This window comes from Diabrotica undecimpunctata, chromosome 5, assembly GCF_040954645.1.
Source record: "Diabrotica undecimpunctata isolate CICGRU chromosome 5, icDiaUnde3, whole genome shotgun sequence".
NCBI classification, from domain to species: domain Eukaryota; kingdom Metazoa; phylum Arthropoda; class Insecta; order Coleoptera; family Chrysomelidae; genus Diabrotica; species Diabrotica undecimpunctata.
In genome coordinates, this window is record NC_092807.1 from 130789717 (window position 1) to 130814199 (window position 24483).

The 24483-nt window shown below is 31.8% G+C and overlaps 1 protein-coding gene across 1 annotated transcript in view; it reads right to left on the bottom strand.

Moving 5' to 3' along the window:
* Positions 1-1400: 1400 nt before the first annotated feature.
* The window catches only part of LOC140441799 (uncharacterized), a 591049-nt gene continuing 567966 nt past the window's right edge, over positions 1401-24483 (bottom strand). Inside the window, exons 7-8 of the mRNA XM_072532720.1 lie at positions 17942-17983; positions 1401-9632 (exon numbers count right to left, since the gene is read on the bottom strand). Coding sequence (XP_072388821.1) covers positions 8658-9632; positions 17942-17983 — 1017 coding nt within the window. The 3' untranslated portion in view covers positions 1401-8657. The remainder of the gene's footprint in view (positions 9633-17941; positions 17984-24483) is intronic.

Consider the following 24483-nt stretch of genomic DNA (forward strand, 5'->3'; position numbering starts at 1 on the left):
AATAGACGAATCCATGGTACCATTTTGAGGAAGAGCACATTTTCGATAGTATATAACAATTAAACGCACAGGTATGGAGTCAAATTATACAAATTGGGCTCATGAAATGGTTACACCTATAATGTAATAATTTATACAGGAAAGGCTGAGAACAAATCGGTTGATACTGCTCTCACTAAAACAGTGACTATGAAATTGATGGAACCTCTGGAGAAATACAAGGGTAGAATCTTATTCGCTGACAACTTTTATTCTTGAATTGAAATTTCTTTATTGTGATACACTAAGAAGCATTAGAAGAGGAGTTTCGCAAATGTCAAAAAAACACGAAAAAGAGGAAATTGAAGGAAAACGAAAAAGGAAAGTCAAAATCATCAAATGGATGGATAAAAGATCAGTTTTTTGGTAGGTTGTAATTACAATTTGTTGTTAGTAAATATATATCCATTTATATCTATTTTAGGCAAAAAAATCGCAAAAATGAGACTGTTGTGAAGCCATCATATGTCCTCGACTAGAATAAAGCCAAGAAGGGGGTTGATATCAGTGATCAAATGAGTTCTTATCACTCTGTATCATGAAGAATCTTAAAATGGTACAGGTAATTTTAGACATGCACATTAAACCACTATTGTGTTCCATTTGTTTTTTATTTTTCAGAAAAGTTGCATTTGATTTGTTGCATGTTTCAATGATGCAGAAGGCATTTGACAAAGTACCACATGGGAAACCAATCGATATCCTAAAAACATCAGGACTCGATGGAAAGGATATAAGACTAATCTCAAACTTACATCTTCCAACAAAATCTCTCACCAGCATTATTAAACATAGATGTTCTTTGAAAACAATTTTAGAGAAACCTGGGATGAATCGGAAGATGGTATTGCAGTAAATATACCGTATTTCTGGCAAGAGATACCCTAGTCGCCGACGTATATTGATTCTTGAAGGCCAATCTTAGGAAATGGATCGGTCTAACGCTAACTGATCTATTTCGAGCTGCTGTGAATATAATAAGATCGGTCAATGTGGTTGCCAACATCACTAGAAGATAGCCACCTTTAGAAGAAGAACATAAATGAATCATTCTCAGGAGCATCAATCATTCCATGAAGCAATCTGCGAGGTATATGTTTCACTAATATGCAATGCACATATATGTACACTCCGCTGAAACATTCTACTCATGTGTCGACCCTTGCAGTACCGTGTACGCAGGTGTATGTTTTACAGATAATTATTGGGCGTGTATACACTGTACTTATATGATTGATATATATTGTGGAATATTCTACCGTGGTATTCCTCCAGGATATCCTACCCAGGATATCTGAATTTTTTTGAGAGGGGAGGGCCATTAGAAAAATGTCATTCTGATTTCATATTCGTGTTTTATGGAGATTCAGATGTCGTATACTAAATGGTACGTATCAAAATTTATGACTTAAAAAAAAAAGGAATAAAAACCGACATTTTAAAGCTCTGTAATTCAGAAACAATTGATTTTTAAGTCTTGGGCAATGGAACTTTTGATTAGCTTGCCTGACGCTACCTCTCTGCAAAGTTTCATCCAATTTAAATAAAACCACTTTTCCACGATAAGTGCCGGGGTAATTTCTAATATGGAAATGAAACATACGATATTTAAAAAGCCCACTGTGATTATATAATTCTGGAAATCATTAAATCTCACACACAGATCTGCTTTATAAATTATCAAACAAAAATGACAAAGGAACTTAACTTTTATACAAAGACGGATGTTAAATCAGAAACGAAAGGGAAAAATTTAGAAAAACAAAAACCTGGCATCGAGATTTATTGTTTGAAAATAATAAGCTAACAATTTTGTGATTTTAGCATAACATGATACATAAACAAACTGCCATTCGTTAATGCTCAGAAGTGATACCTTCTATTTAATTTTTATTTATTAATAATACTATATTTGAGCAAGTGTATCGTTGTAATATGAGTTGAAGTTCATTTGATATAATGCGCATTTTTATAAAACAAATTCCAAAAATCACAGATAAAAAAAATCGTATGTTTTTAAATTGGTACATGATAATAAATTGCCTGTATATTTTTCCTTTGCATTATTTGTAGATACAGTCTGTTTTATTTAATTATGGACGCCAATTGTAGTACTAGAAACAAACAAAAAATTCATAGACAATTTTAGCTTGTATATGCTACCACTGTCGATGGATATTGATAAGGTAAACAAAAAGTGCCAAAATAAAGGCCTTATATTGTCATCTATTTTCAATGTTTATTGAAACTCATACTGTCAAAAACAAAGATTACATCTATTAAATGCATCCATGCAATATCGGGTTTATATAACGGTTTCTATGCTGTAAGAAACTGCTGTGATTATACCATGAATATACGAAATATTTAAAAAAAAAAATCATTAAAAATTGTAAGGCAAATTTAATATCATGTACATTAGTCTTCCCGGCAAAATCGTAAAATAATTGCACAATATTCCCTAAACTTAAAACTTTAATTATTTTAAACCAATATACAGAATGTTTCATTAATATATGTAAATATCTTAGATGCACAATTTTATGTCAAACCATGACGATTCAAGCCAAATCACCAGATAAAATATTGCTACTTTATGAGACTATTTATGCAAACGTTTAAACATTAATTTTGATCATTATTTTAATATCCCTGATATCTCGTTAAAATATCTTGTAGCAATTTCAAATAGCTTAAAACAGATAATATATTAAAAAAGACTTTCTTAGCTTTTTCTTTCAGAAAAATATTTTTATGTTGACAAATATTGTGAAGTAACAAAGCAGCGTTTTAATAATGATTTGTTTATAACAAAGAAAATAATTTTTATATCGCTGTCGTACAAAAATATGGAAAATGTATGTAATTAGAGTTTAGTCTAATTGCTAAACCTTTAGTAATAGTTTAAATCGATTAGGAACAACTTAATAATTTAAGCTTCGGCGTGATATAGTAACTCCGAAGTAAGCTTGCAAAGTTTATAGCAATAATAAGTCACTCTTTTACCGAGTACTGAAAAACGAAAATCGAAATCCTTATCATTTCTACCCTCGCAACGAAAACTGTCGTAACTCTTTTTTTTCCAATTTTGAGTTATTACCATAAACAGATTTCATGATACCAAAATTTCTTCTAGAGAATACTATAATAACTCAAATCATAATATAGACAACACAATATACATTAATGTAAATGTAGTATCTCCATGCTCTCAGTACTTTGCCGCGAAGAAAGTAGTACATATTATAGTATTCGCTGTAAATTTGTGTAAATAAAATTATAGGTTATGTTAAATGTCGTTTCACATTATATGACGTACTACAGAGAACCCTGTTTATTGTTATAATAATTTATAATAATGTCGCAGAGAACTTAACGAATTTTGGGATTACTTGTTAATAATAATACACAAAGAGGGTAAGTTGCTGTCAATATATTTATTTGAATATCTGCTTAAAATCTGAATTATCTACATAGCATGGACAGTAAAAAAGTTAATTTCAAAGGATTAATCTAGGTATTTAATCATGTAAACGTTTCTTTATTTTTTTTGTTTTAGACAAGGAAAATGAAAGTAACGACGACAATCATACCATTGACATTGATACCAATATATTTCCTTCTAATTATTCCTAGTGTTTCTAGTTTGAATCTATCTGGTAACAAGAGAAGTAATGTGTCAATGGACAGACTATCATCAAAAAGAAAGCGACAAAAGATAAAAAGGTTAGAAAGGATAGAAATAAAACGAGTTAGAAATGAGAACGAATGGATTGACAAAAAAGTCAAAAGAGAACTTAATAGCGGTCTGGAACATAAGAACCGCAAAGACAGGTTTATATCTGCAAAGAAGATGAAGGTTTCTTGTAAGAATAGTTGTAGATATAAATGTAATAGCATATTAAATTTTGAAACAAGACAAGTAATTTTTGATGAATTTTGGAAACTTGTAGATCATACCAGGCAGTGGAAGTTTCTTGCAAGGTGCGTGACCCAACAAGGTAAAACGCAAATCACTGTTAACAATTCTAGGAGAAACTTTTCGCGCAAATATAAATTTATTATTGGTGATGTCGAGAACCAAATTTTCAAGACAATGTTCTTGAATACGCTTGCAATTTCTGAAACTTTTGTTAGCGCTGTATTGAAAAAAATTAGTGAAGTTGGTACCACAGAAGCAGATAAGAGAGGAAAACATAATACTAGACCGCACAAGATCCCGGATAGTGTAAAAGATAACATTATAGAACACATAAAATATTTTCCACTTGTACCTTTTCATTATACAAGGAAGAACTCAAAACGCATGTACTTAGAACAGGACTTAAACATATCTGTAATGTATCGAATGTACGTGGAATATGCCAAACTCAAAAAATGGGATGCTGTCACTTCAGTTAGACAATACAGGGATACTCTAAACTCCCAATTCAACATTGCATTTTTCAAGCCTAAGAAAGATCAGTGTTCAGTATGTAGTGCTTATAATAATACAGATCCCGGGAAAAGAATTTAATCAATGGAAGAAAATTACACTAGCCATGTTTTAAACAAAGAATCTGTTAGAAATCTGAAAGATGTCGATAAGGAATTGTCAAAACGTGATAAATCGTTTTTAACAATATGCTTCGATTTGCAGAAGGTATTAGTAACGCCCAGGTCAGACGTAAGTAACTTTTATTATAAGAGTAAGCTTGCAACTTAAAATTTTATTATTTACGACTTGGGCAATAATCAAGGATATTGCTATAAACAAATATCAAAAAGGGGGCCGAATGAAATTGCAAGCTGTTTATGGCATTTTTTTAAAAGGTACAAAACAAGATGACACTCGAAAAGTCGTGTTATACTCTTTATACTTTATTTTTTCGATGTTTGCTCATGTATCGGTGACTTTGGATCTGGAAATAACACACCGTTTCCTTGAGATGGGTCATACCCAGAACGAAAATGGCAGCATGCACGCTGTGATAGAAGTTGCAAAGAAACAACATTCGAATATTTATACTCCTGACCAGTAGATTAGCCTCATAAATATGGCAAAAGTTACTTCTTCACAGTATAGAGTGAAAGAAATGTCTCAAGAAGACTTTTTTAGTTTTAAACCGATGATTCAGAAACAGAACTGGAAGAGAACTAACACTGCGGAGGTGGTAAAGATAAGCAAAATTAGGGAAATTCACTTCGAACCGAAAAATCCTCATAAAGGTTATTTTACTTACAGTTTTGCAGAAAATTACAAAGAACTCGACATTGCAACATCAAAATTACGTAAGCCCCAAGAATATAAACTACCACGTTTATACCAAGGTCTTTTACAAATTGAAAGTAAAAAATTAGATGGTCTATTAAGTTTATGTAAAGCCAATTTGATACCAGCAATGTACCATGGGTTTTATAACTCCTTGCGGCCTGCTAGTGAAGACATTCTACCAGAGTGCCTTACAGATCGAGAAATTGGTTCCGAATCTGAACAATAGCGGTGTATTGTACTGAGCAATTAGTCGTTAATTATTATTATAATTAGTGTCATAATGTCATTATAAACACATTGCTAAAAATAAAATATGTGTTAATTTTATTTGTTTTATTATTGTAATATGTTTTTATAAATGAAATTTTTGTCGACGAAGACTGTTAATCCAAAATCGAATATCTTTATGAAATTTATATTCGTTTGCAATTATTCTAATTGCACAAACAATTATTATGTGAAAAAATGAAAAACGTAGTAGTGATAAGTAAAAAGTTACAGAACGTCACTTTTCACAATTATTTTTAAACGCAATTATCTCGGAATGAGCGATTTTGAGTTACATCAGTTTTCGTTGGGAGGGTCGATTTAATACTCGTCCAAAACTTATTGCCAAATTACTTGTTTGGACGAGCGAATTTACTTAATTCCTCTAAAATTTCACACTTAAAGACGAGCCGGAGGAACTGCCATCTAATCAAAGAAAATACATGGTTCATGTTAATTCCATTAATGATTTGTTAAATTTATTAGTAAACTTTAAGAAAACAATATAAAGTTTCCTTGGTACAATTCTTGTTATGCTGTGACATAAATCATCGACGTGATAAATACATATAAATTAACAATTTCGACGTGGGGTGGATTATATGAGTAGATAACTCTTCCCCTGCCACCGCCGCACCGTACGCCTCTTGTCAAAATAAGGTCTTTTTTACTATAATTTAAGAAAAGTTAGAGAATATTAAACTATTGATCCAAATAGATTTTTTAAATATTTAAATAAAACTATTTGTATCTCCCAAAATCATGAATTGGGTTAAATCGTCATATTTTAACATAAAAATTGTGCAATTAAAAGATTTATAGATAGTAATAAAACAACTTTGAAGTGTTTATTAACGATATCAAAGCAATCAAACACATTTAGATGTGAATCTAATAATGAAATGCCCACAATAACCATAATAAACTTTAAAGCAATAGATGAAATTAAAATGTGCTCTTTATGATCGTAAAAATATATAGTTATTAAAAGCAATTTAGGGTGTTTTTTATTAGGTTAAAAATTAATTCTTATGTACAAACCTGGCGTCTTTTTGGGTCAGTAACATACTACTTCTGAATGGCACTTTCTAACAGATACAACGCATATGTCTACCATGCGATTCAATTAGGCTCTCAAAAATGTAATAATATTGAAATTATGTCATGCAGAATTTCTAGATATATATAAACATCTCCATTTTTTGGCAAAATGGCAAAATAGTGTTTCTAGTCTTAACCACCAAAAATATTAATGTTCCTAATTACATATTAGAGCGATACTGGGGAATAGGTGGAAAGGGCAAGGGGATAGGATGTTAATTATAGCGGTGCAACAGCAGGTGTGAGAGGTATCACAGTAATGAGGCACTCGCTTGGTCCGGGTAGCTTAGAGCATTGCCCAGTTTCTCAATTTAGTTTTTACTTTAATAAAATTTACAAACAATTTGTATGACTAGATACAATTTTTTGAAACAAGAAAAACGTATTCAAAATAACATTAAATCGATTTACTCACGATATATCCATATTTAATGGGTTATTTACTGTGAATAATATAAAATTCTATACAATAGTTAGTTATACAGCCCTCCAAACACACGCATACCATAGTATTAAAAATGACTGACTATAAAAAGTATATAAAAAACAATATGGCCGCTAGTAATTAGGTTTTTGTTTGTAACGCTGTGTACACATTTTGTGCAAATGATAGTGCGTATTATTTATCAATTCCTTCTTAATCAAGAAAACTGAAAATGATTGTTACAAGCAGCTTCTTTTCTGTAAGGTAAGCGTACATGAACAATTTTGCATTAATGTAATTGAGATTGAAGGATATTCTTAAGAAACGTTCACATCTTGTATATAATTTCGGTCATGTTAGATTGTAAACTGTGTAACTTAAAAAGTACACGCATCTTGACTACACTGACATTTTTTTGGCAGTTACGTGAGACATCGCATGATTTGCGAGCAGCCAATTCAACATCGAATTAAAAGATTCAATACAGCGTTTTCTTTCGAGTGGCTTCATTGGCAACAATATTCCAGAAAGTCTTCTTTAGTGTCTCGCCTTTACTGCTAGCTACTATTACTAGAAAATAGACATGAGTAGTGTCTTACTGAGACATATAAGTACTTTGTTCATCAGTATTAGGATCCTTTATTACGAGTACAATGACAAGCAAATTTGTCCATACGAATATGTTTTTTAAACATTTTAAAACGGTGAACAAAGAAACTTGCACTTATTGTATTATTATAACAATTGTGTATTAAATACCCGGAAATTGATTTATTATTGTAAGCAACTGATGGGATTAAGTAAGATTTGTCTAGTATCAGAAATGTCAGGTGTAAACGTATCTTAATTTATGGCAAGGTGGCATATACGATAATAAAAACGGATTATTAATAATCTGTTTTTGAACAGGCTCTAGATATGAATGCTATCGGCGGAGTAACATCGAGCAGTGTCTAGTTTAATGTATTTGCACAAAGACGAGTGCTCTCATATAATATGCACTCCAGATTATTAACTGACCTTAATCCACTTTCACAATGTCTTTATGATAGGACGAACTACACAGACCCGTCCGATGGTTCATTTGCGGCGAATAAAGCAATCATATCAGTGTTGTCAGCCGAGTTCAAAATGGTCCATGCGTGTCTGGCAGTAATTTGATTTCTATTTTTTAAAAGTTAATCCATTTTAAAACATACCACGATTGTTACAAATCCATAATATCAATGGTAACTTAGCACTGTAATGTTTAATATTCCTAATTACAAATATACTTAGTGTTAAACATTACACACATCGACTAAATTTATATAATTTGAAATTTATTTTTAATTAAAAAAATATATTAACGTTTTCAGTTTCCAAACTACTATTGAAATTGTTATCTTGAATACGATATACGACGATCCGACTAAACGAATAGTAACACAAACATGATAAAATAAAAACATTAATCGTTACAATCTAAAAGATTAAAATTTAATATGATTTTTTGCAAAAAAAATGGTCCACGGACATAAAATATTACACGAAACCAACAAACGTAACTTAACAACAAACGAAAATTGTATATTAATTTGTTTTTAGTTTTTTATAGGGTTGCAGAGTAACATTGTTATTGTTGTTCTGTGCGGCTGCTACAGCGATGTTTGTTTGCGGAGCGGTATTATTTGTGATTGGAGGAGCTGATACTGTAACTGGGTATTGTGCACTTAAGAGACTATTAGCATAAAGCGGAGTAGCGGCACCTGCAGCAGCGGTATATGGCTGTCTCATGAATGAATATGGATTCAGTTGCACTGGTGGCGGACGGCTCATAAGCATATTTTGTTGCGCTATTGCTTGGTAAGGATTAGCCAGACCTAAATTGACTGCAGTAGCATTAAACTGAAAAGGTAATGCCGTATGTGTGTAACGCGGATAAGCTGCGGCAGCGGCACTAACAGCAGCTGCTGCTGAGTGTTGGGGAACTGCCGCCAGCGCCTGCTTGTTTAAAGACACTCCAGTATAATTCAACGGATTTAAATGTGTAAACTGAGAAGCAGCAAAACTTTGATTGGCAGCAGCTAGTTTGATAGCTTTAGCATAATTTTGCTGGGCAACCTCTTTAGCAAGCGTGGCAGGATCTGGAATTTGAGGTTGGTGCTGCATGGTTACAGACATTGGAGCCGTTGTTGTTATTAAAGTTACATCGGGCTCTTTTGATTGTGGTGGTGGTAGGGGTGGTGGTGCCTGTGGTAAAGGAGGTTGTTGCTGCTGGGGTGGGAGTTGTGGTTGTTGTTGCGATTGTTGATGGTGATGAAGCGGAATTTGTGAAGCCTGAGATATGGGAGAGGAAGCAACAGATTGGGAGGCCTCAATAACTGTCGGTGAAGCGCAAGAAGTGGGAGGAGGAGCAGGGGAGGTGGAATACTCACATGACACGGGCACAAAAGGCTGCTGCAATTGCATCAGTTGTTGGTAGGTAGTTGCGTTTGGTTGGTAAACCGGTACACCGGATTTGTCTGCTGCTGGCCGTTTATAAGGTACCATTCCAGCTGGAAAGGCCTGCTAACACATATAAAAATTAGTAAATCTGCTAGTACTCTGCTTGCTAGATGTCAACTTATATCTTGACTTGTATGAAAAAAGTGCAAGTAACCTATATAAATAAATATTATGTTTTCTGTCAGTTTGCGTCAAATCAATTCTTACGATGGTTGAAACTTATTTGTATCAATTAAAGGATTTTGTAAGGCATTGTTTCCATGGCATCGATGTCTAAGTCGAAAATTATTCGCCTATTGTTCGTCATTGCTGAATTGCCACTACGGGTGAGAAGTAAGTTTCAACTGTCGTAAAACTTTATTAACTGCCAAATTAATAGAAAAAGTATAACAATTTATTTAGCTCATTTGCACATATTTGAGGACTTCAAGAGTGAGAAATAAACGTCAAAAATACATAATAATAATAATTATTTTTTAGTTTCAGCGATATAGCAAGAGTATAATGTAAAAACATTGTTTATATATTATCAAAAGACATCCAGCGAAACAGATTGTAAAAGGAAATAAAAAAGACTTAATTGGAATAAACAAATAACTTTTCGTTAAACAAACAATATAAAAATAAAATAAAAAAAATAATATTTATGAATGACAAATTTATAAAACTCATCCCAACTATTTCGGATACAGTGTGTATTTTTCTAGTAAAATCATTCACATACTTTCCAACAAATACAGACTTCTGCGGCCGCTGTTTTGTAATGGTACATTGCTTTTGGGGCTTATAGGCCCAGAATTATTTCTTGATGAAGTATTCCCAGCAAGTTTGATGTGTGCCGCAGTTGCGGTAAAAATGTCAGGAAAAAAATAATTCCAGGCCATAATAATCCACAAACTGAGATAATATTCAAATTTATATTTAAATACTTTTTTGAACAAAATTTAACGATTCTTGGATAAAATTTCTTATATCAATATCCCATCCATTCAGAAAACCACCATTGTTAAATCGGTTTATCAACAATATAAAGAACTGTTAATTTTTTTAATTAAATATATAGAGATCTGATCTGAGCTTGAAATATAAATTAAATACATTTACAATTTTCTATGCATTATTACATAAACATGTGAAATAAAAATTATGTATAAAAATATAAAGATTGGTATTTTTTGACAAAACAAATGAAGCAGTTCAGATCGTAAAAATCAATTAAGAAAAGTTAATGAAGATTGATTTTTCATATTTCTACGGTTCAATTATTATCATGCAAGAGTAGCATGTACAGAGTAGTAATTTGAAAACTTTCCATCGTTATCTTTATTCTCGGAAATATTATACCAAAAAAACCAAACGCTAGAAAATAGCAAATACCAAATTAGAAGAACACCTGAGTGAAGTTCAATTTGGATTCAGAGCAGGACTCTGAACGAGGGAAGCACTTTTGAGTTTGCAAGTTCTAATATAGAGGGCCAGGGATGTCAACTGCGATGTGTATGCGTGTTTCATTGATTTCGAGAAGGCATTTGATAAAGTCCCACATGGGAACCTAATCGATATCCTAATCCATCAGGACTAGATGGTAAGGATATAAGACTGATCTCAAACTTATATCTCCAACAAAAATCAACAGTACAATTAGACAATGAACTGTCCGAGATCTTCACAGTCGAAAAAGGAGTTAGACAGGGTTGCATATTGTCACCGGCATTATTTAACATATACTCTGAAAACATCTTTAGAGAGGCCTTGGACGAATCAGAAGATGGGATTGCTATGGCCAACTTATAAACAATAATAGATATGCAGACAATACAGTGTTGCTGGGGCTCCAAAGGATTATTGATAACGTTGTAGAAGCATGTAACAAATACGACCTAAAACTAAATTACAAGAAGACAAAAATAATGATCATTAGTACGAACACCAACATAATCGCCCAAATTACAATAGGCGATACACCGTTAGAAAGGGTGGAAAAATATGCTATTTGGGCTGCAATATTAAGAATACTTGGGATCACAGCTACGAAATATAAACTCGTATTAAAAAAGCCTGAAGCTCTTTCAACAGCCTTAGGAAGATTCTCTGCAACTTATCTTTAAGTATCAATATACGCATAACAATTCTTAGATGTTATGTCTTTAGTGTCCTCCTCTATGGAGTAGAAAGCTGGAACCTTACAGAAGAGGCCATAAAACGATTAGAGGCATTTGAAATGTGGTGCCACCGACGTATGTTGAGGGTCTCATATATACACTACACAAGTAACATAATTATTCTCCAAAGGCTAAGAAAAGACAAAGAAATTATTAACACCATACAAAACAGACAATTGGCTTATTTCGGCCACATCATGCGTAATGATAAATACCGACTTCTACAGTCGATTCTACAAGGCAAGATTGAGGGAAAGAGAGGTCCGGGACGTAGACGTATATCCTGGTTGGCCAATCTTAGGAAATGGACTGGCCTAACGTCAACTGATCTATTTCGAGCTGCTGTGAATAGAATAAAATGGGTCAATGTGGTCGCCAACATCTCTAGAAGATAGGCAAATTTAGAAGATTTTAAATATTATCGATGAAGGACTACAGAGATAGTCTTCATTTTTTGCTACTCCTTTTTTGTCCTTCAGAAACAGTCTGAAATATTGTTTTTGTAATTATTCTGTTGCATAAAAAAAGGTTCAACCACAGACATTCACAAACACACGGGTTCAACGTCCCGATGTTACTCTGTTTAGTAGAATATGAGAGAGCTTTCGATAACATACAATGGAATTTACTTTGGCCAATCCTTATTAATGGGTGATGGATGTACCAGAAAGATTCTGGAATGGCGACCAAGGCAAGAGGCATATCGAAGCAGAGGACCACCACCGACTAGATGGACGGATGATATCAAGCGCATCACCACAAACTGGATACAAGAAGCACAAGATAAAAATAGGTGAAACATTTTACGGGAGGCCTACGTTCAGCAGTGCACAAATATAGGCTAATTGATGATGAATCCTTATTAATATGAATACCTCAAATCACCTGGTTAAACGACTATAAAGTTTATACAAAAACAATGAGGCAATAGTGAGAATCAAAAAATGTATATACCTCTCAATTAGAAAATATACAAGGGAGAACCGCATATTATCTTCAAGGTTATTTAACCTGTATAGTAAACACCCAACGAGACCCATTCTAAATGAGTAGAAGGAAACATTTCAGTGGGTGGAGTCAAGGTATTTGCTTTGTCGATGAAACATTCTTCATAGCCAGAAGTGAGAAAGAGCTTACGTTGATTCGTTCCAAACTAAAAAGTGCTAGGAAAATTGACTATCATTTAATAAAAAGAAGACAAAAATAATTACCGTTGATAGAACCAACAATAACAGAACGAAAATTCAAAACATTGGTGGTTCTAAAGCTGTTGATAGTTGTAGAACAGCAGAGAGGAAAAGAATCGATGCAACTAAGATGTGGTGTTAGGGAGAATGCTTCGAATATCTTGGAAAATCAGAAGAACAAATACATATGTTCCGGCTGAGATCAAGAATACAAAATTTCGCTCCCGTTTCATATTTTCAAAATATTAACCTATATCGCGTTCCGATCATATAAAAAGATCAGTATTCAAAGAAACACCGAAGAAAAGTAGAAGTCGAGTGTGATCACCAACCTGATAAATGGATACAGTGGAAAAATAAGTAAACACGAACTTCGTCAATGCAAACCAAAATACGGATAGTAGGGAGGGTTTCAAAATAAGGGATCGTTTAAAAATACCTACTATGAAGATGATTTTGATATAGGCGAGGAACGCACGCTCAAAACATGCATAAAAATACCAAATAACCCCAAATAAAAGACTACTGATCCAAACCAAGTGTACTCGATTCTTTTAACTTTTTTTTGTCCGAATGGTAGATAATTTGTTATTAACAATTTATTGCAAAATAAAAAAATTTAAAATAAATATTGCAAGCACTTTTTCTAGATCCATTTTTCAAAAATACTTTTTACATCATGGCATTTTTAAAATATGGTTGAAAATTTGTTCGTTAGTTTATATTTACCTATGTCATTCATCCGTATTTTACGCACTATGCCAGAAATAGTCCAGTCGTCATCTTACGAACAAGTTGAATTTTAGGACAACAAAAAGATGCAAAAAAGTTTACCACTTTTACCCCTGTGTCCCCCTAAAACTGCCCTCTGCAAGGGGGGAAAACGGAAAAAATCGATTTACCAAAAATCTGTATATCGTAGAAAAAATGTTTTACATAAAAATGTAGCTGGGATCATTTTAAATCAAAATGTTTATTAGCAGTTTTTGTGTAGGATAAATCTTTTTCTCAGAAACAACGCTTGAAGTGACCGGTGATTTTCAATGTAAGGTACGCGGGCGAAATAAATTTTAAATAAAATTGGTAATAACTCGATGGTAAAAATTCGATATCTTTTGATAAGATCGACAAAATTAAAAATGTGTTTTAAAGGTAAAAAGTGCAGCTTTCCTATAAAATGTTTGTTTAATGCCGCCAATGAAGACAGTTTCTATAAAGGTATTAAATAAATAAACGTTTAGCGATTTTTACCATTTTTTACTATTCTCGTGAGATCAATAAAATTTATTATTTTCATTGACTGATCACTATGGAATTCTCATTATTAGAGCCCAATCTTCAAAACATGTAGCCTGAAATTTCAGTGCTGTGTTTTGACAACAAAGGTGAGACATTTGAAATATTCCCAAAAAAACGCTGAATTTAAGCACTCACATCACAAACTATCGCACGTCACGGCAAATGCTTGTATTAGGCGGAATTTGTAGCTGAAGTTTCGTTTCGAAAAACGTATCAAAAATTAATAGTTTTAAACATTTTAGATCGTTTGTAATGTGAAAGTTTAAATTTAGCGTTTCTTAGGCATATTTTAAATGCCTCACATTTGTTGCCAAAACTTAAAACCGAGATTTCAGGCCATATATTTTAAAGATTGGCATCTATTAATAAAAATTCCATAGTGACCGGTCAATGGAAGTGATACGTATTATTGATTTCATGAGAATTGTAAAAAATGGTAAAAATCGCTAAACATTTCTGTATTTAACACCTTTATAGAAACTGGCTTTATTTGCGGCAAAATACAAAAATTGCAAACGTAAGCTGCTCTCTTTAGGTTTAAAAAGCATTTTGATTTTTGTCGATAGGACACTCTGATTAGAAAATATCGAATTATTACAGCTGAGTTGATATAAATTTTATTGAAAATTGATTTTGGCCACGTACCTGACATTGAAAATCACCAGTGGCGTCAAGCGTTATTTCTAAGAGAATGGTGCATTCTATAAAAAAAGTGCTAAAAAACATTTTTGTTCAAAAATATCTGAGCTACATTTTTTATTTAAAAATTTTTTCTCTACGGCGTTAAAATTTTTGGTAAATCGATTTTTTCCCCTTTACGGAGGGCGGTTTTAGGAAGAAGCCTTGGGTAAACTTTTTTGCATCTTTTTTGGGGTCCGAAAATTGACATTCTTAACAAAATCTGGCTTTTCGTATGATTTTTAGAGGTTCAGTGGTATTTTCGTCTCTACAACTGGAGTAAAACAGCAAAAACTGTACTTTTTTAAGTAAAAATTCACGGGCTAAATAAAGTTGGCTATATACAAAAAAAAATAAAGCTAAAGTAAATGTCTTAACAAACATTTCGCGAGGTTGTACGTTACAATTGCCTTAGTAGAAGCTAAGATATGATTTTTTGAAATTTCCAACTTTTGTCCTGATTTCGCCCTTAAATCGCTCAAAACTCGAACAGGATGCTCTTTTCAAAAAAAAAATGCCAAGAGGCAAAAAGTGTTTATTTTTGCCAAATTTACCTATAAAAGTATTTGCAATATCTATTTTTACTTTTTTTTTATTTTAAAATACTAACTTAATTTTTAAATTATCTGCATTAGTACAAAAAAAAAACATTCAGGTTTCTGTTTCTAATAATATAAAGAATCGATTAGACTTGGTTTGGATTAGTAGTTTTTTTATTGAGGGGTTATTTGCTTTTTTATACAACTTTTTGGGGGTGTGTCACTCGCCCAATAAAATATAGTTTTGTAAAATAATGCCTGGTAAAATCAATACAATCGCTAATATTCTGCCGAATATTTATTTCAGCGATGAACGTTTATTTTTTTTTAATGGCATTGTAAATAAACAAAATTTTTATTACTGTAGTGACAAAAACCGGCATACTTTCCGAGAAGGGCATACACAATGTACACACAAATTAATGTGTGAGCAGTTATCTTGGAAATGCGATTGTTAGGCCTTTATTCATAAAAAAAGTGACAGGCGATCTGTATCACACTATGCTTGAACAAACTATTGAGCCTCTTAGAACTCTGGAGCTAGAAACTCAAAATAATGTAGAACGTTATGGAGTTTACAGGATTTTTTGCATTTCCAGCTGAGCTAGTAATTATTATGTAACCGTTTTACAGTGGTTTTAAGAAAAACAATTTAATGACCTACAAGATCACCGGCTTGAAATCCATTAGACTTCTTCTTTTTGAGAATACCGTAAATATTATGTTTATAAAAAACAAAACTCGACGATATTGACCATCTTAAAGCCGATTTACAGCAGTATGCCGTTTAATTTTATCTGAATTTTTCCAAAATGTTAAAGAGGATTTCGGAAATAGACTTTACTATTAGTCCAGTCAGGTTGGACGAAAAAAGGCCTAACCTTGCATGCTATCTCAAATATTATTCTATCCTTTAGAGAGGGGTCAACAGTAGTATAAATTTAAAATCGCGACTGAATCCAACAGTTGCGATAGCCGCCATCTTGAATTTGAAAATGAAAAAAGAGAACCATTTTTGCTCAATATCTCCGCCATTTTTAACTTTTCGACAAAAATGGTACCGACTCAAATTGTTGCAAATGCGATATCCTACAATTTCTTTTTTACAAATTTTTTCGTGCAATCGATATTTTCCGTCTTAAGGGGAAAATAGTGGAAAGGGGCGGAGAAGCATACTTATCGAATTATCTTGTTTATTATTAACTTTACAACATGACTATATGTAATCAAAAATGGAGAGAATTATATTTTATACAATTTTGGTCTCTCATTTTTTTGCAAAAATTATATTTGGGGTCGTACGTATGCGGTAAAATTGTAAGCGTAAGACCTTGCGTTGATTGGTGATATATTAATTAGTTTTGTTCAATACTTCGGCCATTTTACTTTAACTTTTTACCTTTTCAACAAAATAGTACCTGCTTAAATTCAGCAGCATCAGCAGCAAGTCATAAACAGGAATGAACCTATGACTTTAAATATTGATTTTAGTAAAAAGACGTAAGTAAACGTCGTAAACTTATTAACAAGATAATTCGATAATTATGTTCCCCCCTCCCTTCCACTATTTTTTCCCTCAACTCGGAAAATATCGATCGCACGAAAAAAGTGTAGAAAATCACATTTGCAAAAATTTTAGTTCGTTCCATTTTTGTCGAAAAGCTGAAAATGGCAGAGATATTGAGCAAAAACTGTTCTCCTTTAAAATCAAGATGGCGGCTGACGCAACGGCTGAATTTGTGGTGATGACGCAACGGTGATTTTTAATTTACATTAATATTGACCCCCCACCCTAAAGATTAGAATAATAAAATTTAATGCAGCTTGCTATGCAAGGTCAAATGCTATCCTGACTGGACTATATAGCTAAGACCAAAAGGAACAGCATTTTGAACAATTATTAAGATGGTGGAATTTTGTTGCTAATTACTTTATTGTTTTAAAAGCAAAATAACTAAAATTGAATGTGCAGCGTGTAGATAATTGAACGTCTTTTTATTCAATGATTGCAATGGTGCCAACTAATCGTCGAACCATTTCAACCGCAATAAAATTACGTTTATTTACATAATAACTTACAACCATTAATCTCAGTGTAGGTAAGTTGCAATTACTTATGTAATTTTTGAACACGAGCGAGCTTTTGACAACTGCTACGTAAAAAAATATTAAATTAGACTACCAATGGAGAGAATATTAAACGCACTTTCAAATAATTTTGCCATTTGACCACCTTATCATTTAAAATTTCAAGTGTTTTATTTGAAATATTCGAGTTTTACAATAAAACTGTAATCATGGGATGAGGTAATAAATTTTATGATACAAACAATTTATCTGCTTTGTTTTCCAGAAATAAAATTTTTTGGTTAACTTCCACACTAGAAATCTGCTAGAAAGTTACTCGTATCCAAGTAAATCTTTTTCATTAAACTAAAAAGAAAACAATGTCCCATGTTTTCCTATTTTCCAATATTTTAAGATTCGGATATTTAAGTACTTACAAAATTTTCGTAGTAAAAGGATCCAACAGATTTCATGTCCATCTGAAAAGAAAAATAAACAAACTGGTCAGTCAACAAAGAGTGTAATGGTTTTTAACATTCAAACGCAATAAGGTATTATACTTGCTTATAAAGAAAGGAAGGGTACTTCAATTAGCAATTGATATTTCTAAACATTAACAACTACTGTTTTCTAACGACAAACAGCTGATTCGGGACCAACATACTCTAAAATGAATACTATCTATTGTGTATAGATGTATTGTGAAAAAAGTGGTATTGTTAAAGTAAATTTAAAATTATATCTATGATTATTTCATTTATAGATTCCTATGGAACATCAAAGTTAGCTGCGGTTCGTATTTTGCATACTTAAAATTTCCGAATAATCTGTTGTGCTCTAATATGCGTTTATAGAAGACTTCATGTTTGTTCAATGTAAACTTTTTGACCATTTCTACAAGTTTCAAACTTTATATTTGAAAGAGACTAATTAAAACACAACAGATCATAAATGCATACTACATATACTTGAATGTTGTATACATTCTGGAAAATAAGAATTTATTAAATTATAGATTAGTAGGTTTACATATACAAAATAAGACCCTTATAAGAACCTTGTAAAAGTACCGCCCTATAAATATTTTTTAATTTCATCTGATCACTGTACATTCTTAAGACGATAGTACATATTTTAGAGTCATCTTCGTAATAAATAGATGTAGGTTGAAATCGAAAGAGCTGATGTTTGTTAAACAATGTGTGTACCTTTAGAAAATAATAGTTCTTGGTGTGATTTATAAAACGAATTAATAAAGCACTTGTATTAATAATATTCTTTGTAACATAAGCAAGCATAATACATTAACACAAAATTGATCACAATTGTTATTTTAGACAAAAATTCGCTGTAATTGAGTTGCTAGAATGTTGCGAGATCAAAGAAAATGTCCGCTATAGCTCGCAGGTAATTTTTAAAGCAGTTTGGATCATGCATTCGCTATATAAAAAGCGCGTGAAGCCAAGAAATGCGAAGCATATACAGGATTCATGTTTACTGATTAAATTTTTAAAAGAATAAAAGAAGTAATAAAGCTTTGGTTTTCACTGTTATTAGAATTTTAATAAAAACTCTGAACTCCTACGGTACGATCCTATAATAAACAAACTAAAAACAAAACTTTTGTCTGTATTTACAGGATATGTACAATTCAACAATAATACTGTATAAATATAACTTCAATAATAATAACTGTACAATTATAATCTAAACTTTATTAATCTATTGAAAGTGACAAATACTATACACCTATGATAATCTAATTGTATGATATACCTCCATTTTTATATATTCACCGATAACAGCCAATTCGGAACATTTAATCACGATTTTGTATGTATTTGGTAGAAAGTTTCTACCAACCTGGGGTGTCGAACTACCGATAAGGCCCATATTATTCCATATACACAGGATATCAAAAATAACAACAGAAGTATCAGAAGTAAAGTCCAGGCGGTATTTGTTTTGAGCTGGGTGTGAAGCATATAATCGCAGTTTTTGCATAAATTGTTCCAAAATATTACTAGAAATATTAATTTCACTTTGTGTGAGTTGTAAAATGTATACTTTTTATTAATACTTTGACTCCTATGTGTATCATACATAATACACAACAGGTACTCTCCCTGAGCCTATGTGTATGTGGTCCCAACACAGTTGTAGTGCATTTATACGTGTATGATAATTCCTTTAGGCTGTGGTATCCAATTTTAAATGTTAGTTCAGTAATCCTAGCTAGCATACTAAAATCGGCAACATTGTAGATAAAATTTGGAGACACGAAATGTCGAGTGACATACCAGTTACTGTTAGACCTTCATTGTAGTCGGGTTTATTTATGTAACAATGTCTAAAAAAAAAAAACAAGAGATACCTTTCTTTACACGAACTTGAGCTTCTGGCTGAAAATTTCATCGAAATAAGTGATTGTGAATTTGATGATTCAGATCCCGATCCATTATACACTGATATTTCCGATAACACTGAATACTCTTCAGATTGTGAACCACAAACAAAATGGCAGAAAGTGGAAACACTTAAGGTAAGTTTATAGTTACGTATAAATTTCAAATGTATCTAATTTTAAAATATTTTAGGATGATAATGTTACAAGTCAACCTAGAATTCAAGATGAACAGTTGAATTTGCAAATAAGAGAAAGTGAATCTGAAATTAAAGATCAAATAATATAGATATGGTAAATCCTCATATAGGGAATTTACAAGCAAATGTTATATAGAACAATGTTGATGGAAATTTGAATACATTCGACGTTATATATGAAAATACTTTTTTTGGTACAGTTGTAGAAAGTAGAGAAAACGATACACCTTTAAAATTTTATAGACTGCTCCTAACAGACAAGATACTCGATATTTTAGTGCAGGAAACAAATAGATATGCCAAATCGACAAAAAATTATTGATGCTATAAATCGTGAAAACGTTAAGACAAATTCATATCTCACTAACTGGAATGATACTAACAGAGAAGAAATATTAAAATTTTTGGGAAATTTGATATGGATAGGTTTGAATACAAAACCACGACTACGAAATTACTGGGGCACTAATTTTATTCATCATTGCTCAATATACAACACGACAAACATGGCGAGGTGTAGATTCGAGGCTCTTCTTGCTTGCTTCTATTTTTTAGATAATGAAGCTTGTCGTGTAGGAAGCAGATTGTTCAAAGTTGAACCATTGTTGCAGGCGTTCAATAGAAGTTTTCAATCTGCTTTGGTACCAGGCAAATACAGCATTTTTACAGTACATACCTGGCAAACGTAATTAATATGGCGTAAAAGTTATCACACTCTGCTGAAAAGGCGGCTACATATATCACGTAAAAATTTATGGCGGAAAGCAAAAAAGACCAAAGGGACAATCACTAGCATCCCTAGTGGTCATGGAATTAATTAATGCAACCTTTTCTACACTCAGGAAGAACTTTGGTTACGGACAATTTTTACATTAGTGTCAGTTTGGCACACGACCTAAATGATAACATATTCATCTAATTGGAACACTTTGTAAAAATAGGAAATACAATCTAAGTCGGTGTTTGAAGCAAAGCTAAATAAAGGAGATATGATGGCGCTACAGAGCAACACAAAAGTTATTGTTAATATAATTCTGTTAAATCTTACATTGACGTCTTTGATCAAAAAGCTTACTACAGTAATCCCATCAGACGTTCTATAAAATGGTATCGGCAAGTGGGAATAGAGTTATTGACAAATACAGCATAGTGAATGCTTTAATTCTATACAACAAATCTTTAAACAAAAAAATGGATGTAACACAATTTCGCGAAGAATTAGTGACTGCCATTTGCAAAGACAATAATGTTACAAAACCTCAATAAACACACCATAGACTGGAAAAATATGACAAAAGAGGATGATGTGTTATATGTTACAGCACAATGGCAAAATCCTTTTTCGTGCAAATGCATCTAAGAATTCCAAAAAGTGCAACATTAGGTCTACTGGTACTGGATGTAGGGAAAAAAAAAATTATTGTAACATTTGTTTTTTTAAAACACATAAAATTATTTACCGAAAAACTAGCTTTATTTATCGCATATATTTATTTAGTACAAGGATATTTTGCACATAGAATTTTTTATTCTTTATTATTTATTACAATTATCAATATTATAAGTTTCAAAAATTTTTTAATCTTGAATGCTCTTCTACATGTAAAAAATTAGTAGCATCTAAAAGTTTAAGTTTTTGACCTGCACAATTTTGAAAATTACTCATTTAAAAAAAGTTACATTGCAAATTTATTTTTGCAAAAACTTTGAGATCAATTTTAATGAAATTTGGTGTCAAGATATATTAGAAGAATATTAAAAAGTTTTCTTTCTCGGAATATCACACGTTTGATTTTAGTCTGGAAAATAATCTTTTAACTGTTTTTTATGCTTTTTTAATATTTTTTTCAATAATAATAACAAAAATACCTAGCATTGTCTTATTTAAAATTTAATTACAAAACTTTTATGACCTATTATTGTATACAAAATTATTCTTAAACTAATAGTTCTTGAGATATATGGGAAAAAAGGAGGTAAAATATAGAATTTTTTGAATTTTGTTCATATTCTGTTTAATAAAAAGGTAGGCCCATATTTTACAACTCACGAACAGCGAAATTATCATTTGTAGTGACATTTCGGAGCGATTTGTGCAAAAAAGCCAATATATGATTCACACCCAAAAATCGATATTTTAAACAGATACCTCCTGGACTGAACGAAAACATCGGAAAGAAAAAGAATTCAGTAGTACTTAGCTTTCTTTAAAAGCATGGTAAAGATATTGGTCATGAGAGCTCAAGTAATTAAAGTACCCAGAGGCGAAAACCAACTGCCTGGAAAGGAATTCTCCCACAGTAATTCAAATTTTTAAGATACCAACGTGGTGAGAGTTGAAACACGAATCCTCGTTTCACGTGAATTTTCGTTTCATATTTCACATCTGAAACTTGAGTTACCATGGGCAGCAGCCTTATTCTGAAGAACCTTGAAGACTACTGATTCTAGCCGTGGAAGAGAACCGGATACCAGATTTTGAATTGAAAGTATATAACTTTATAATGCTGTAAATTTGTTTTTTTTTAATTTTTTTAATTGTAATACAGTTCTTTGTGATTTTAATAATATAGAGGTATAGTTGGTGTCACCACAAGAATTGGTTAAAAAAATATCGGCGTAAGAAGTTGGTACAGGCCATAAAGGAAATGTCCCATGCATAAACGCAAACGTACCATTTGTAGAAATATCAAAACAAAAGCTTTAAATTATTATTATTTTCTGTAGGTTTTTATATGATTTTTTTGTATTAATATTATCTATTTGTACCTGCTTTCTATGCAGATTTCACACATTCAATTACAATATATAGGAGTATCGAAGGCTTTCGAGGCAAATGATTTGTAATGGTATATGGTTTCCGAGGTTTAAAGGCAGGGATTCTTTAGTCCTATGTTTTAAAGACTACCATTTACTCCGAAAATAACGTGCCATTACAATATAGACGATTATTAACCATCAACCAAGGTTTAACCATCGAAGTACAAAAGATTCTTCTGAAGGGTTTCACCGTGTATAAGAGACCATACACACTATTAATAAAAATATAATTGAAATTTCGATAAAGGTGATTGATATTAGTATGATCCAAGATAAACACTTATGGAGCAATGTAATTAGCGAAGCTGACCGTGTATAGTGATAAATTCAAACAAAATAATGATTTACTTAGTATGCTCCCAAAATATTTTGAATATTGTAATTATTATTTATCGCCACAGCTATAGTTATTAAATGCATATTTGCTCCAAACTTAAATAATATTAAGTTATAAATATGTTTGCTTAAATTATTGTGACTTTGTCAAACATAATTGCCAATGATTTTTTTCTTAACTTAAACTTTTCTACTACCATTTATATAAAATCCCATAACTGAAAACCAACCCGCTTATTTCGATACACTACTATGACAACTTTTTTAAAAATGTTTTATTAAATCCAGTATAATCATTAAAGCGATATAAGTTCAGCCCTCACAACATGCTAACAACTGAAAACAGGTAGCAGTTCGCTCTATAATACACGCAGCATTTTTATTAAAAAACTTCCCTGAAAAGTTTATTGCACCGCGATTATTGTATCAAAGTTTACTTAATATGAATTCCTAGAATAGTAAGTTGAGGATAATGTGAAATACTTCAAAAAATTAAAGTATGATCGATGCAGCTAAAATTCCGTAGATATTAACATGCTTTTCATATTAAATGGCTACAAAATGTAAAATTAAAAAAAAAATACAGTTTTTGTACAGAAATCTCGAAATCTTACTTATTAATTCTGTTTTGTATACAAGGAACAGTCACTTAACCAACTGGCGAAGCAGAAAGTAGCGAAGGAACTTTGTTGTGGGTGACAGGGCATCAACGAATTGCTAGTAACAAGAATGATGATAGTAATGTTAAAATTAGAGCTATCAGAGTAATCAACAATCAATCAATATACAGATTCTGTTAAAATGAATAAAAAACATCCAAATATATTGTCCTTATAGGTAACAAACGGGTAATAGGTTTTCTTAAAAGTCTAGATCTTTTGGAATAAAGCTGAATGTTGGGAGTATATGAAGACCTTGTAGGTTAGGTTAAGATCAGACGACCCCTAAGAAATTTACAATCAATAAGTAAGAGTTTAAAGAGAAAACGAAAATTTATATTTTGTTTAAGACAAAGAAAGCAGCAATTTTCAAATAACTTAGTTTGTTTTACACAAAGCTACGTCGGTCATACTTACAAATAAATTTGAATATCTTTGGTGATCTATCACGTTCGTGGATTTACTGTTTTTAGTTCATTTCAAAAAATAAAAACGTATACCGGTTTTAAAATATACACAAAAGTCCACAAACTCTCTCCAAAAAGAAATCTGTAAGTCTG